General features: G+C 44.6%; 2 protein-coding genes across 2 annotated transcripts; both read right to left on the bottom strand.

Annotated features, from left to right (window-relative positions):
• Window positions 1–253: 253 nt before the first annotated feature.
• LOC142664404 (uncharacterized) lies at window positions 254–8,430 on the bottom strand. Its single transcript, XM_075843478.1, has 4 exons — window positions 8,273–8,430; window positions 5,580–5,677; window positions 5,302–5,413; window positions 254–1,570 (listed from the first exon to the last, which is right to left on the bottom strand). The coding sequence occupies exons 1-4, from the start codon at window positions 8,355–8,357 to the stop codon at window positions 423–425; spliced, it is 1,443 nt and encodes a 480-aa protein (XP_075699593.1). The 5' UTR covers window positions 8,358–8,430; the 3' UTR covers window positions 254–422.
• LOC142664449 (oocyte zinc finger protein XlCOF29-like) lies at window positions 8,336–9,296 on the bottom strand. The gene is made up of 2 exons (XM_075843515.1): window positions 9,138–9,296; window positions 8,336–8,645 (listed from the first exon to the last, which is right to left on the bottom strand). The coding sequence occupies exons 1-2, from the start codon at window positions 9,213–9,215 to the stop codon at window positions 8,421–8,423; spliced, it is 303 nt and encodes a 100-aa protein (XP_075699630.1). The 5' UTR covers window positions 9,216–9,296; the 3' UTR covers window positions 8,336–8,420.
• Between the last annotated feature and the right edge of the window lie 4,813 nt (window positions 9,297–14,109).

Genomic DNA, 14,109 nt, shown 5'->3' with positions numbered 1-14,109 from the left:
GGCCGAACACAGTGCAGGGAGCCGGGCTCCTAGCATCATAGTTATGTACGATGCTAGGAGTCCCTGCCTCGCTGCCGGACAACTGTCCCGTACTGTAATCATGTTTTCAGTACGGGACAGTAGTTCCACGGAGAGGCAGGGACTCCTAGCGTCGTACATAACTATGATGCTAGGAGCCCGGCTCCCTGCACTGTGTTCGGCCCGGTACTTGCAGCCGAAATACGTCCGTCAATTACAGACGTAATTAGTGTGTGTGCACATACCCTTATTGTCTGTTTAATGTCTGTGAATAATCGGATGGGTTTAAAATATTTTTCTGCTCTTATAGTATTTCCCACATTCTAAATGAGAATATGGTTTCTACTCTCTGAGGAGCTCCAAAATTTGATTTCTTTCTAAAAACATCTTCCACATAAAGAACATCAAAATGGCTTCTCTCCTGTGTGGTTTCTCTGATGAGCCCTAAGTTTGCATTTATTATTGTAACATTTCCCACATTCTGAACATGAAAATGACTTCTCTCCTGTGTGACTTCTCTCATGTATAACAAGACCTGATTTATCTGTAAAACATTTCCCACATTCTGAACATGAATATGGCTTCTCTCCTGTGTGACTTCTCTCATGTGTAACAAGAATTGATTTTTGTGTAAAACATCTCCCACATTCTGAACATGAATATGGCTTCTCTCCTGTGTGACTTCTCTCATGTATAACAAGACCTGATTTATCTATAAAACATTTCCCACATTCTGAACATGAATACGGCTTCTCTCCTGTGTGAATTCTCTCATGTGAAACAAGAATTGATTTTTGTGTAAAACATTTCCCACATTCTGAACATGAATATGGCTTCTCTCCTGTGTGAATTCTCTTATGTGAAACAAGAATTGATTTTTGTGTAAAACATCTCCCACATTCTGAACATGCATATGGCTTCTCTCCTGTGTGAATTCTCTCATGTGAAACAAGAATTGATTTTTGTGTAAAACATTTCCCACATTCTAAACATGAATACGGCTTCTCTCCTGTGTGACTTCGTTCATGTATAACAAGATGTGATTTATCTGTAAACCATTTCCCACATTCTGAACATGAATACGGCTTCTCTCCTGTATGAATTCTCTGATGTGTAACAAGATGTGCTTTATTTGTAAAACATATCCCACATGCTGAACATGAATACGGCTTCTCTCCTGTATGAATTCTCTGATGTGTAACAAGATGTGCTTTATTTGTAAAACATATCCCACATGCTGAACATGAATATGGCTTCTCCCCTGTGTGAATTCTTCTGTTTGTACAAAGACCTGAGATTTTTGTAAACGGTTTACCACATTGAAATCTTTTACCCACTTTCTGAGCTGTACTTGGGGTAACAGTCTGTGATTGGTCAGGAGACTGTCCCTCGTGATTTGGGGAATTATATGATAGATCTGTACTGTGAAGTCCTGGATGTACATTAAGGGTAATGAGGTTTTCTCCTGAAGACTGCTCGATGAAATCTTCATCTTCTACTTTATAATTTATCGATAACATGAAATTTCCCTCAGAGTTCTTACTGGGATTTTCTGTAGGGATTTAAAATGCATTTTGTGATTTTGTTTCATAACACATAAGTTGACAAATTCATAACATTATATGCAGTGATCTGAGCCAAAGCCAGAAGGGGATGAAGCAAATGGAGAAGTTTAAGCCATGCCTTTTGAATTCACTCCTGGCTTCAGCTCAAAAACCTGCCTCAAAAATGATATGTGTGATTCCAGCCTTATAAAACACTACATCCAGTCCCCCATTTATAAAATTGACTTGATAATAATTTTTTTGATAAGCAGCACCTTGTCTGGCAATGAAGCCTGTCCTCTGCCAACACATTTGGCCCATCAATACTAATTAGACATACAACAACTTAAATTAATAATGTTACAGACAATCTAATATTGGCCACAGTCTACATTTAAGAAGATAATATGTCATGAGACAAAGCACACATCTCAGGCTAAATTCATGGACATGACAATGTGGTCTGTATATCCTAATGGCTGATCAGTCATCAGATCTCAATTTTATAGAACAACTTTAGGACGTAGTGGAATAGACAGAGTGAGGTTATCAATCGGAATCTGTAATAAAGGTTTACAGTACATTGTAATATCAGAACACTTAGGGTCTGTTCACATCAGCGTTGCCCTTCCGTTAAGGGGTTCCATTGAACGTTTCCGTCAGGTTAACCCCTCAACGGAAAGGCAAACAGAAACCTCAGCTTTCGTTTGCATCACCATTGATCACAATGGTGACGGAAACATTGCTAAAGGTGTCCGTTTGTCACCGTTGTGACAGGGTTACGTTGTTTTGATGGAATCAATAGCGCAGTTGACTCAGGCTGTTCTAAAAGGAAAGAAGGTCCTATTAAGTACTAATAATGTGGACCTGATGAAGTGGCCTCATTCAAGTTTTAGCCAAGTGATAATTTAATAGCAAATTATTGTTCTATTCCTCTGCCAACCTATTTTTATTTGGGCTTGTTTATCTCAGAACATAGAGGGCTTCGATATTGCGTAATAAAATTTGTGTTATATTTAACTCTGATGGAGTGGGAGAGGCGTATAGGTGAAACTCTGCTGGACTTTTTAAAACGTTCTTGCAGAGATAGTTGTGGACCACCAGGACGTTTATAGTCTATGGGCAGTCAACAACTGGATAAAATAGGTGCTTCATAATAATCTGTTAGAATCTGTTTTTTTTTTAATCCAATATATTTAAAAAAAAAACACATCTTTAAACCAACCCACTTGAAAACGTCTTAAAACGTACCAAATTTTTAGTCGACTTTTCAGAATAATCTGTCATATGTGTGTACAGGAGGAATAACACTATTTCTCATTACATGACTTGTATATGGCATTCTTTTAGCAGTCTTCCCTCTGCAGGTTCTATCTATAATTCTCAGTTTTCCCTGAGGTAGTGGATGGAGCCTAACTGCTATCATGTCTTCTATACACTACACACACAGAGCAGAGAGCCATCCTGGTCCACTATCTCTCTGTAGCACATCCTTAGAAGCTGCAGCAGCATGGAGGATATTATACAGCAGTAAGGACCAGTGCAGCGGAAAATCCGGCACTGGGGTGACATATAGAACTCTTAAAAGCAGCCTATGTCCAGTCACTATGCTTCTTCTCCTCCTCCCCCTTCAAACACTTCTATTGGCAACAGTGTTTATGTCTTTGTGCTCATGCTCCCTCCTCCTGCTTCCCCTACCCTCTCCATAGACTACTCTAAGCAGCATCTGTGTGTCTCTCACCCAGTGGCACTAACTTCACATAAAATTTGAATGGATAAAACGTCAAAATTGTAACAATAAGTAAATTACAAAGTTGATACATATCAGGTATACTATTAGATTACCATAAGTTGTTTGAAAAGTTAGTGTCCATATAAAGACATGTTCTGAAATAGCTATTTCGTGTACAGTAGATTACAGCGGAGATCTTTTTGTTTGATATTGAAGCCTAAGGTACTACAGAAATTTCCCGAAGACAACATGTCCCCTTGTGACATGTGTGCAGAGTTGTCATGGGGATCTTGTGTGTTTTCTAATAGTTCCTCAATTCTTATCCCCAGACTCATATTAAAGGGGTTTTCCAGGGACATAACATTTTTGGACAAATACTCTATGTAAATATTGAATAAAGTTCCTAATATACATTCTGTATTAAATCTGAACACATTTCTTCCTATTCACCCCACCTCTGCCCGGCTGGAAGTTCTGTTTTTCATCTGTGTCTTTTCTTCTTTTGACACAGGCTCGCGCACGAGTGTTCGTATGCACACAGTCCTGATACCTCACTTACTTACGTAAACAAAGACATTTTTTTCCAGTTTCCCAGTACATTATTTGGTACAATAAATGGGGCCGTTCAAACTATATTGGCGGAAAACTAAAGTTATGGCCGGGTGGGGAGAAAAAACTCAAATAAAAAACTGAAAAATGGCTGCGGCGGGAAGGGGTTAAGACATATCGAAGGTATAACCGGCATTACTACATGGAGCCTGTAACCCTTTAATGACCAGGCATAAAAAGGCCTTAACAACCAGCTATTTTTTTTTTAAGTTACATGATTTATTTTTGCAGCTAAATATATGAAAAAGCGATTTTCAGCATTCTTTGTTGTGTTTATTTTTTATCCCGTTCACGTTTCACACTAAAAAAATCTGTAAATTAATTATTTCGGTTATTTGGTCGTGTAGATACAGAATATGTGTAGGTTTTTTATTTTTATGTAATGTCGGGGCAATAAAATGTATCTCATGATGCTAAATAAAGACTTTTTTTTTTTAAAAATTTATTTTTTGAATCCCATGTCGGGATAACTTTATTTACAACTTTAGTTTTGACATATAAAGTATTGGAATACTCCAGAATGCTAATACATAATACTGTGTCACTATGACATCACACAGTGTACCCGAACAGCAGGAAAACTGTACAGACAGCTCTGGGGTCCTTTCTATGTCCCCAGGGCTAACTGCAGAGGGTTCACGAGTCTCTGAGACATTGATCAGAGACTAGGGGACCCCCGTAATATAGAGGGACCCCCATCATCCCTGTATATAACCCCCATCAACCTTGTATATAGTTCTCATCTGGTTATATACCACAAGGACGGGCACTGTCCGCTCGCCTTAACGCGTGGGCATTGAGGAAAAAAATAAATAAAAGGGGAGGACATTGAGGACACCTTGGACCAACAGGATGCCTGAAACTCTGGTACATGACAGAAGTCCAGCAAAATCTGAAAATATACGCAGAGCAACTCAGACCGGAGGAGCAGAGGGATTTCCTCCACTCGTCTTTGGAATAGGGTTGGGTAAGTATGTATATTATTATTTTTATTAGGCATTATTGGTGCTGTATGAGATTATAGTGTGTGGGGGCAGCTATGGGGGCATTATACTGTGTGAGGGGCAGTGTCGGGGGATATATTATATACAGCAGGCTCAGGGGATCTATATCCAATGGCGTGGCATGCAAAAGGGGATGTGGCCTAAGAATTGTTCATTATCCGTACGTGTTCATATAATCGTGATTTTTATTTAAAACATAAATCTCCCACCCCTAGCTGGTGCCCCCCAAAATCTGATATCAAGCCTTGTGTATGACCGGATGTGCAGTCACAGCTCCCTCAGGTCCTGCACTATGTATAACACATTGTCTGACATGTTACTGTAATGTACAACTAAGGAGGAACCCCACCTTAACAAATCTCCCAATTCACTTTCTAATATCATTATTACTGACCTCTGGTAACACCTCCTGGAATTTCCTCCTCCACTTCACTGTTACACGGTTGATCGCCCCTCACCCGCTCTTCTTCTTCATCCTCCACTTTATTATTAGTCAGATCTTCCCTCTGATGGCACATATGTAACAATTCAGTACAATACAGCAGAGAGTGCGAAGAATCTAACAGATCAACATAAGAAACCACCAAAATCTATGACCCCATCTATGACCGCAGGACCATAAAGCTCCACACCCCCCTATATAGATGTGGTATAGGGCTCAGCTTCATCTACCTGATGATTCTCTGGCACATTGTGATTTTCCTCTGGACAGTCCTGGGAATACAGAGGACTGGGACATCTCTCTGGTGGATTTCTCCTACTGGATCCATCTGTAGGAAACACACAGTGGCTGAATACATGACTACTGTATATCTGTCTATATATCACACACTTCTCTCTACACTTCTATGTTTACTGATCAGAGCCGAGATTACAATGTTGAGGTCCTCACTACCGGCGCCGATGTTCCTGCACCTTGTAAGCCGCAGGCCTAAAGTAGACTGTGACCTACCAGAGTGAACGGCGGGACGTTAACGACTCCCTGCTCCGCCATAGTATTTAACTGTATCTGCGTCCTGTGGACACGGATACACATGAAAGTGGCGGGACACAGGGCGCCTCTATATCGCGAGTTCCCTACAACCAAAAAAACACTGTCTGGGTGTTACCTGATTATTAGCCTCTTACAGCCTGTGTACACCTCTGTAGGCAATATTGTCTATACATTATTATTAACCCCTTCACGACAGCCATATGGCTATATACGTTCCAACTGCTGATGCCCCGGGCAGTTGTCACATATATAAACATAGGCAGAATGGAGCAGAATTTAGTGTGGGCAGCGCTGCACTTTCACGTCCGCCGGCTCTCTCCACAAGTGCAAGAACATCTCCCCCTTAGTTTCATCAAACTTAGATGCCAAACCCCTGCAGATAGCACCTTAGCGCCCTGTAGGAAGTGCCACACACCCCTGTAGACAGCGCCACCGCCCCCTGTAGATAGCGCCACACCCCCCGCTAGATAGCACCACTGAAGCTCCCTCTAGGAGCGGAATCCCTTGCCAGAGCGTTGCCGCCATTTTTGGCCGGGAATTGTGCTACTAGAGGGAGCCCCTCACGTCTCTGGACATTAAACTATTATACTGCCGGAGTGTGCCGATAATCGTCTTTCTAAGTGACTTGTATTATCATCGGCACACTCCGGCAGTATAATAGTTTTCTATACAATGTCAGTATAACCGGAGGTTCTCTTTAATATTACAAGTTATGGGTACTAGATTCTGGAGATGGGACGGTGATCTAGGGATTTATTGTGATTTCCAGACTTGGAGTCGGGGGAGGAGTTTTCCCCTAATGAGACAATTGTCATCCACCTCATGGGGGGTTTTATCTTCCTCTGGATCGACACGGTCGGATTATAGGTTGGACTTGATGGACTTGTGACTTTTTTCATCCTTATTACCTGTATAACACAGAATGTATGGGGAGGTTGTAACGATCGGTAACTTCTCTTGTTTTCTGTCCGTTTTATTAGTCTATATAAACCTTCTTAAATGGTGATTATTAAAGTTAGTTTTTAGTCTCTACCCTTTACTAATCACTTTATATCTTGAGGACACTATTTTTTCTTAAAATGATTTGCAGCCATTATCGGCGTCCTGCAGAAGTTCTTCGTTTGTGATCTACTAGTCTAAAGCCGGCCATACACTCTAGATGTCAGGTGAACCATCGTTCCTCCCCTCCTCCATGTACATGAACGCTCGGTCGGGTGTGTATGTGTCTTCAATAGGGGAAAGTCGCTGCGAAACTCCTCTGATAGTGACTTATCTACTAACAAAAGGATCCGGCATGTTGAAATTCCACAGCCCGATCCTTCTCTCTCCGAACATCTGACGTCCGGGGAGAGTTGGGAGGTCGCCATATACATTAGAAAGTCAGCAGGTTCGGGCGACATACATCTAATGTGTATGACCAGCTTAGCACCCTGGTGGAGAGTGATGACCGGCTGTAACATACACCTGGTACGACTGCCCATCCTCCAAACTACAGATGAGCGGCATGTCACAGAATATGATTGTGTTGTTCCTCCCCACAAATGTGTAAAGTAATGGCCCCCACATCACAGATCTCCAGCAGCTGATCTCAATGTCTGTGGGGGGGCTGATATTAACCCCTTCCATCATTGCTCCTTACATTTTCTGCACGGACAGGAGGTAAAGCAAGGAACGTGTGTTTGTAGCTCCGGCATCGGCCCTCAAGAAACGTCTGTCACATCCTCAGATTTTATCAGCAGGACCACAAAGGAAAATCTGTCAATCATTCTGTGTGGGCGGGGGATGCAGGACTCACAAGCTTTCTCTAGGAGTCCTGGCAGCATTTAGAAGGGAACCTGTCAGTCATTCTGAGTGGGCGGGGGATGCAGGACTCACAGGCTTTCTCTAGGAGTCCTGGCAGCATTTAGAAGGGAACCTGTCAGTAGGTTTGCAGCCACTGAACCCCCAGCATGTCGTTATGTAGATGGAGTTTAGTGTTCCAAACCTGCCCACATCAAAACCCTCCGTTTCAGCAAAATAAGTTACAAGTTACTGAGAGGAGTCCGGCGGGAATGAGAGCATGAACATTACACACATGAAGCCGAAGACGGTTCACCTCGCTTCACTGCGCTCGTACAGTGTACTGCTCTGGGCTTCATTTGTGGCAAAGACAAAATCTGTCTGGTGAATGGAGCGTTCTGAATTTATTGGACATATACAGGAAACATAAGGATCTAACGTGATGTGAAAAGAGCAGAAATTGTGGAGCTCCTACATTACATGTCATTGTACACACGTGTATATGTACTGCACATGATGGTATTAAGACTTCAACATGGCCGCCAGTCCAGCCTGTGCCCCCAGTAATGCCAATATATCTGTCTCTTCTTACCTTGTGATGTGCGCGGCTGATAGTCCTCCATCATGACCTCCTCGTACAGATCCTTGTGTCCTTCTAGATACTCCCACTCCTCCATGGAGAAATAGACAGTGACATCCTGACACCTTATAGGAACCTGACACACACAATGATACAGTCATCACCCAGACGCCTCCAGTGCTGTTACTGTAGAATTTCCCAGCAGTGTCACCTCTCCAGTCAGCAGCTCAGTCATCTTGTATATCAGTTCTAAGATCTTCTTCTCATGTATCCGGGAGTGAGGGGGAGGCTCTGTGATGGGGCTCTGACTACTGCTCCATCCTCCTTTCTCATGGATGATGGGAGTTGTACAGTCACCCGATGTCTTCTTCACTATTGTGTACTCCTGTGTATGGAGAGAGACACTTAGAGAACTGAACACAGTATTCCCCCCCTCAGTAGAGAGAGGGAGATTGTGACCCCGCTGTACAGAGCTCTAGTGACCCCACATCTGTAATACTGGAGACCTCACCTACAAAAAGACATTGAGAAAATAGAACGAGGCCAAAACTAAAAAAGAAATAATATTGGGGGGACTAGATGGACCATGTGCTCTCCTCCTGCCGTCATCTTCTATGTTTCTATATAGAGGTCATCCTGATCCTCCTGGTTCCTTGTCATTCTCATTGCTCTACAACATTACTATGGCTGCATTGGTGACATGACACATAACTGACCATATTGGTGGCTGATCTTCAGCTTTTCTGCTGGTGGCTTCTTGACGTCACTTGGAAGGTCTGGACGCTGTTATACAGGACACTGGATTCTTCCTATTACTTCCTATTATGTATTGTCCCTTCCCTATGTGGGACTTGTTCTATAATGTAGAAAAGTTTACCTCTCCGCTCAACAGGTAGATGATCTCCAAGGTGAAGTCTAATATTCTTCTGCTCATCTCATTCCTGTCCTTGTCCATCCTTGGTGGGTCACTCAGGAGAAGGAACGTTGTGGAGGAGAAGATGAGAAAACTGGAGGAACTGGAGGATCTAGTACTGCAGACGTCTTTATGAAGAAAGGAGAAGATGGAGATCATACAGGGGACAACATCATGTGTGACATACGGAACCTCACTTATTCATCACTGAGAGAAACATCTTCTCAGAGCCGTCACCACATGAAATAAAGGGGTATTCCCAACACGGACATTTCTCCCCAGGATATGCCAGAAATGTCTGATAGATGCGGCTCCACCTCTGGCCGTGCTCGGCTGTTTCTGGACCTCCTATATAAGTGAATGGAGAGAGTCGTGCACATGTGTGGTCACCGCTCCATTCATTCTCCACCTGGATGTTTTCATCACCTCACAAGGCGGGTCGGGGGACCCCCATTCTCCACATAGAGTTGGGACCCCCATATATCAGACATTTATGGAATATCTCTGAGGTGAGAAGAGTAAAATGAAGACATTCCCCCCCCCCCCCAAGACAATGAAGACCTGACTCCTGACAACCTGACACATGGCGGATACTGGGGAGACATTGCTGACATCTCACAAGACGTGGTGCACACTATGCAGTCAGTGTTTGATATGAACTGTGAGGTTCTGCAGCAGCTGAGGTGACATTATATAGAGAACATGCAGTGTAATCTCTTATGTTACAGCTCAGGTGGAGCGGAGAAGAGTGATACATTGTTTAATGGGATAAGATTCTGTATAAACTTGTATTTTACTCATTTAACCCCTTCCTGCACAGGATATTTACCGCTCAGGAGTTGTTCACATGACATAGGGAAGACCGGACACCTGCTGCAAAGGCCGGAGACCGGAGAGAACCCCGACCCCAGACGTCTAACTACTTAGATGCCGTGGTCAATAGCGACTGCAGAATCTAAGCTGTAAGAAAGAGGGGGGGGGGGGGTCCTCTCTGACAGCTCATCGGCCCCTCGCGACACGATCACGGGGTAGGAATGGTTGTCATGGCAGCCTGGGGGGTAATGTAGGTCTGCCATCTTTCTGCTCCTATAAACCCCTTAATCTTAATCACGATATACTGCGATATTAGTGTTACAGTGTATTGTACCAGCGATCTGATCATCACTAAATCACGTCCCCCCGAACAGTAATACTATTTGTTAAAAATAATTAAATAACGTTTTTAGTTCTCTACAAAATATAATTAAATAATGTTTTTAGTTCTCTACAAAATATTATTAAATATAAAATAAAACCTTTTTAAATTTTGTCTTTAAAGGAATGTAAAAAACACAAATAATTAACATAACTGGTATCACGGCATCCGTGAACAGAAGGATTACAATAAAATGTTATTTACCCGCACGGTGAACGATGCCAGAAAAAAAACAAAAAGAAACAAACACTAGAAGCTCAAAAAAAAAAAAAAAAAGTATTAAAAAGTGATCAAAAACTGCAGCTCGTCCTACAAAAATAAGCCCTCACTCCGCTCCATCCACAGAAAAAGTTCTGGCTCTGGATACATAGTTGCCCAAATTTTTTCCCCCAGGGACACTTAGGGTGTGGCTTATTTGGTGGGTGTGTCTTATGGGCGTGACTTATCCGGTGGGTGTGGGTTATGGGGCGTGACTTTCTTCCCAGAATTTCTCTATATTAATAAACAGACAAAAATGTCTGCACTAGTTTGGCTGACAACCACTCTGGTGGCCGGTGTCTCTCTGGTTATCTGGCCGTTTACAGGCTGGTGATGTCTCACTTTATCACTAGTGCGAGGTGATATGTGCTGCCCACTACTGGCAGCGTAAAAACCAGCGTAGATAGTGCCACACTCAGTGCCCCTTGTAAATAGCGCCACTCACAGTTTCCTGTAGATAGCGCCATAACCCCCTGTACATAGAGCCACACACTCCCCCTGTACATAGTGCCACGCACAACCCCCTGTACATAGTGCCACGCACAACCCCCTGTACATAGTGCCACGCACTCCCCCCCTGTACATAGTGCCACGCACTCCCCCCCCCCTGTACATAGTGCCACGCACTCCCCCCCCTGTACATAGTGCCACGCACTCCCACTCCCCTGTACATAGTGCCACGCACTCCCACCCCTGTCCATAGTGCCACGCACTCCCACCCCTGTCCATAGTGCCACGCACTCCCACCCCTGTCCATAGTGCCACGCACTCCCACCCCTGTCCATAGTGCCACGCACTCCCACCCCTGTCCATAGTGCCACGCACTCCCACCCCTGTCCATAGTGCCACGCACCCCCCCCCTGTACATAGTGCCACGCACTCCCCCCCTGTACATAGTGCCACGCACTCCCCCCGTACATAGTGCCACGCACTCCCCCCCTGTACATAGTGCCACGCACTCCCCCCTGTACATAGTGCCACGCACTCCCCCCTGTACATAGTGCCACGCACTCCCCCCTGTACATAGTGCCACGCACTCCCCCCCCTGTACATAGTGCCACGCACTCCCCCCCCTGTACATATTACCACAAACAACCCCCTTTACATAGTGCCAAGCACTCCCCCTGTACATAGTGCCACGCACAACCCCCTGTACATAGTGGCAAACACATACACACACCCCTGTAGATAATGCCAAACACACCCCCTGCAGAGAGTGCCACACAAAACACCCTGTAGATAGTGCCGCACACACAACCACCTGTAGATAGATCCACACACACCCCACTTTAGATAGTGCCACACACACCCCCCTGTAGATAGCAACACACACCCACCCGCTGTAGATAATGCCACACAGGCCCCTCTACATAGTGCCACAAACAGCCCCCTGAACATAGCTCCACACACACACACCCGTGTAGAGTGCCACACACACCCGTGTAGAGTGCCACATACAGCCCCCTGTAGATTGCGCCACTCACAGCCCCTCATAGATAGCGCCACACACAGCCCCCCTGTAGATAGTGCCTCTCACAGCCCCCTGTAGATAGCGCCTCACACAGCCCCCTGTAGATAGCGCCTCACACAGCCCCCTGTAGATAGCGCCTCACACAGCCCCCTGTAGATAGCGCCTCACACAGCCCCCTGTAGATAGCGCCTCACACAGCCCCCTGTAGATAGCGCCTCACACAGCCCCCTGTAGATAGCGCCTCACACAGCCCCCTGTAGATAGCGCCTCACACAGCCCCCCCTGTAGATAGCGCCACACAGCCCCCCTGTAGATAGCGCCACACAGCCCCCCTGTAGATAGCGGCACACACTGCTCCCTGTATATATTACCACACACGCTGCTCCCTGTAGATATTACCACACACGCTGCTCCCTGTAGATATTACCACACACACTGCTCCCTGTAGATATTACCACACACACTGCTCCCTGTATATATTACCACACACACTGCTCCCTGTAGATATTACCACACACACTGCTCCCTGTATATATTACCACACACTGCTCCCTGTAGATATTACCACACACTGCTCCCTGTATATATTACCACACACACTGCTCCCTGTAGATCCCTGTAGATATTACCACACTCTGCTCCCTGTATATATTACCACACACACTGCCCCCTGTATATATTACCACACACACACTGCTCCCTGTATATATTACCACACACACACTCTGCTCCCTGTAGATATTACCACACTCTGCTCCCTGTATATATTACCACACACACTGCTCCCTGTATATATTACAACACACTGCTCCCTGTATATATTACAACACACTGCTCCCTGTATATATTACCACACACACTGCTCCCTGTAGATATTACCACACACTGCTCCCTGTAGATATTACCACACACACTGCTCCCTGTATATATTACCACACACACTGCTCCCTGTATATATTACCACACACACTGCTCCCTGTATATATTACCACACACACTGCCCCCTGTAGATATTACCACACACACTGCTCCCTGTAGATATTACCACACGCTGCTCCCGGTAGATATTACCACACACGCTGCTCCCTGTATATATTACCACACACACTGCTCCCTGTAGATATTACCACACACTACTCCCTGTAGATATTACCACACACACTGCTCCCTGTAGATATTACCACACACGCTGCTCCCTGTATATATTACAACACACTGCCCCCTGTAGATATTACCACACACACTGCTCCCTGTATATATTACCACACACACTGCTCCCTGTATATATTACCACACACACTGCTCCCTGTATATATTACCACACACTGCTCCCTGTATATATTACCACACACACTGCTCCCTGTATATATTACCACACACACTGCTCCCTGTATATATTACCACACACACTGCTCCCTGTATATATTACCACACACACTGCTCCCTGTATATATTACCACACACTGCTCCCTGTATATATTACCACACACACTGCTCCCTGTATATATTACCACACACACTGCTCCCTGTATATATTACCACACACACTGCTCCCTGTATATATTACCACACACTGCTCCCTGTATATATTACCACACACACTGCTCCCTGTATATATTACCACACACACTGCTCCCTGTATATATTACCACACACACTGCTCCCTGTATATATTACCACACACACTGCTCCCTGTAGATATTACCACACACACTGCTCCCTGTAGATATTACCACACACACTGCTCCCTGTAGATATTACCACACACTGCTCCCTGTAGATATTACCACACACACTGCTCCCTGTATATATTATCACACACACTGCTCCCTGTAGATAGCGCCACACACACTGCTCCCTGTATATATTACCACACACACACTGCTCCCTGTAGATATTACCACACACTGCTCCCTGTAGATATTACCACACACTGCTCCCTGTAGATATTACCACACACTGCTCCCTGTATATATTATCACACACACTGCCCCCTGTAGATATTACCACAC

The sequence above is a fragment of the Rhinoderma darwinii genome, chromosome 1 (genome assembly GCF_050947455.1).
Source record: "Rhinoderma darwinii isolate aRhiDar2 chromosome 1, aRhiDar2.hap1, whole genome shotgun sequence".
NCBI lineage: Eukaryota > Metazoa > Chordata > Amphibia > Anura > Rhinodermatidae > Rhinoderma > Rhinoderma darwinii.
The sequence above is the reverse complement of the archived record's forward strand: the minus strand, read 5'-3'. Positions and strand labels throughout refer to the sequence as shown.

Excerpts from the sequence above, each read along its gene's own strand:
- LOC142664404 (XM_075843478.1), bottom strand. The coding sequence starts at position 8,357 with ATGGAGGAGTGGGAGTATCTAGAAGGACACAAGGATCTGTACGAGGAG. Across the intron at positions 5,678-8,272 it reads TCAGCCGCGCACATCACAAG|ATGGATCCAGTAGGAGAAAT; the intron begins GTAAGAAGAGAC and ends TGTTTCCTACAG. Across the intron at positions 5,414-5,579 it reads ATGTGCCAGAGAATCATCAG|AGGGAAGATCTGACTAATAA; the intron begins GTAGATGAAGCT and ends ATGTGCCATCAG.
- LOC142664449 (XM_075843515.1), bottom strand. The coding sequence starts at position 9,215 with ATGGACAAGGACAGGAATGAGATGAGCAGAAGAATATTAGACTTCACC. Across the intron at positions 8,646-9,137 it reads TCTACCTGTTGAGCGGAGAG|GAGTACACAATAGTGAAGAA; the intron begins GTAAACTTTTCT and ends CTCCATACACAG.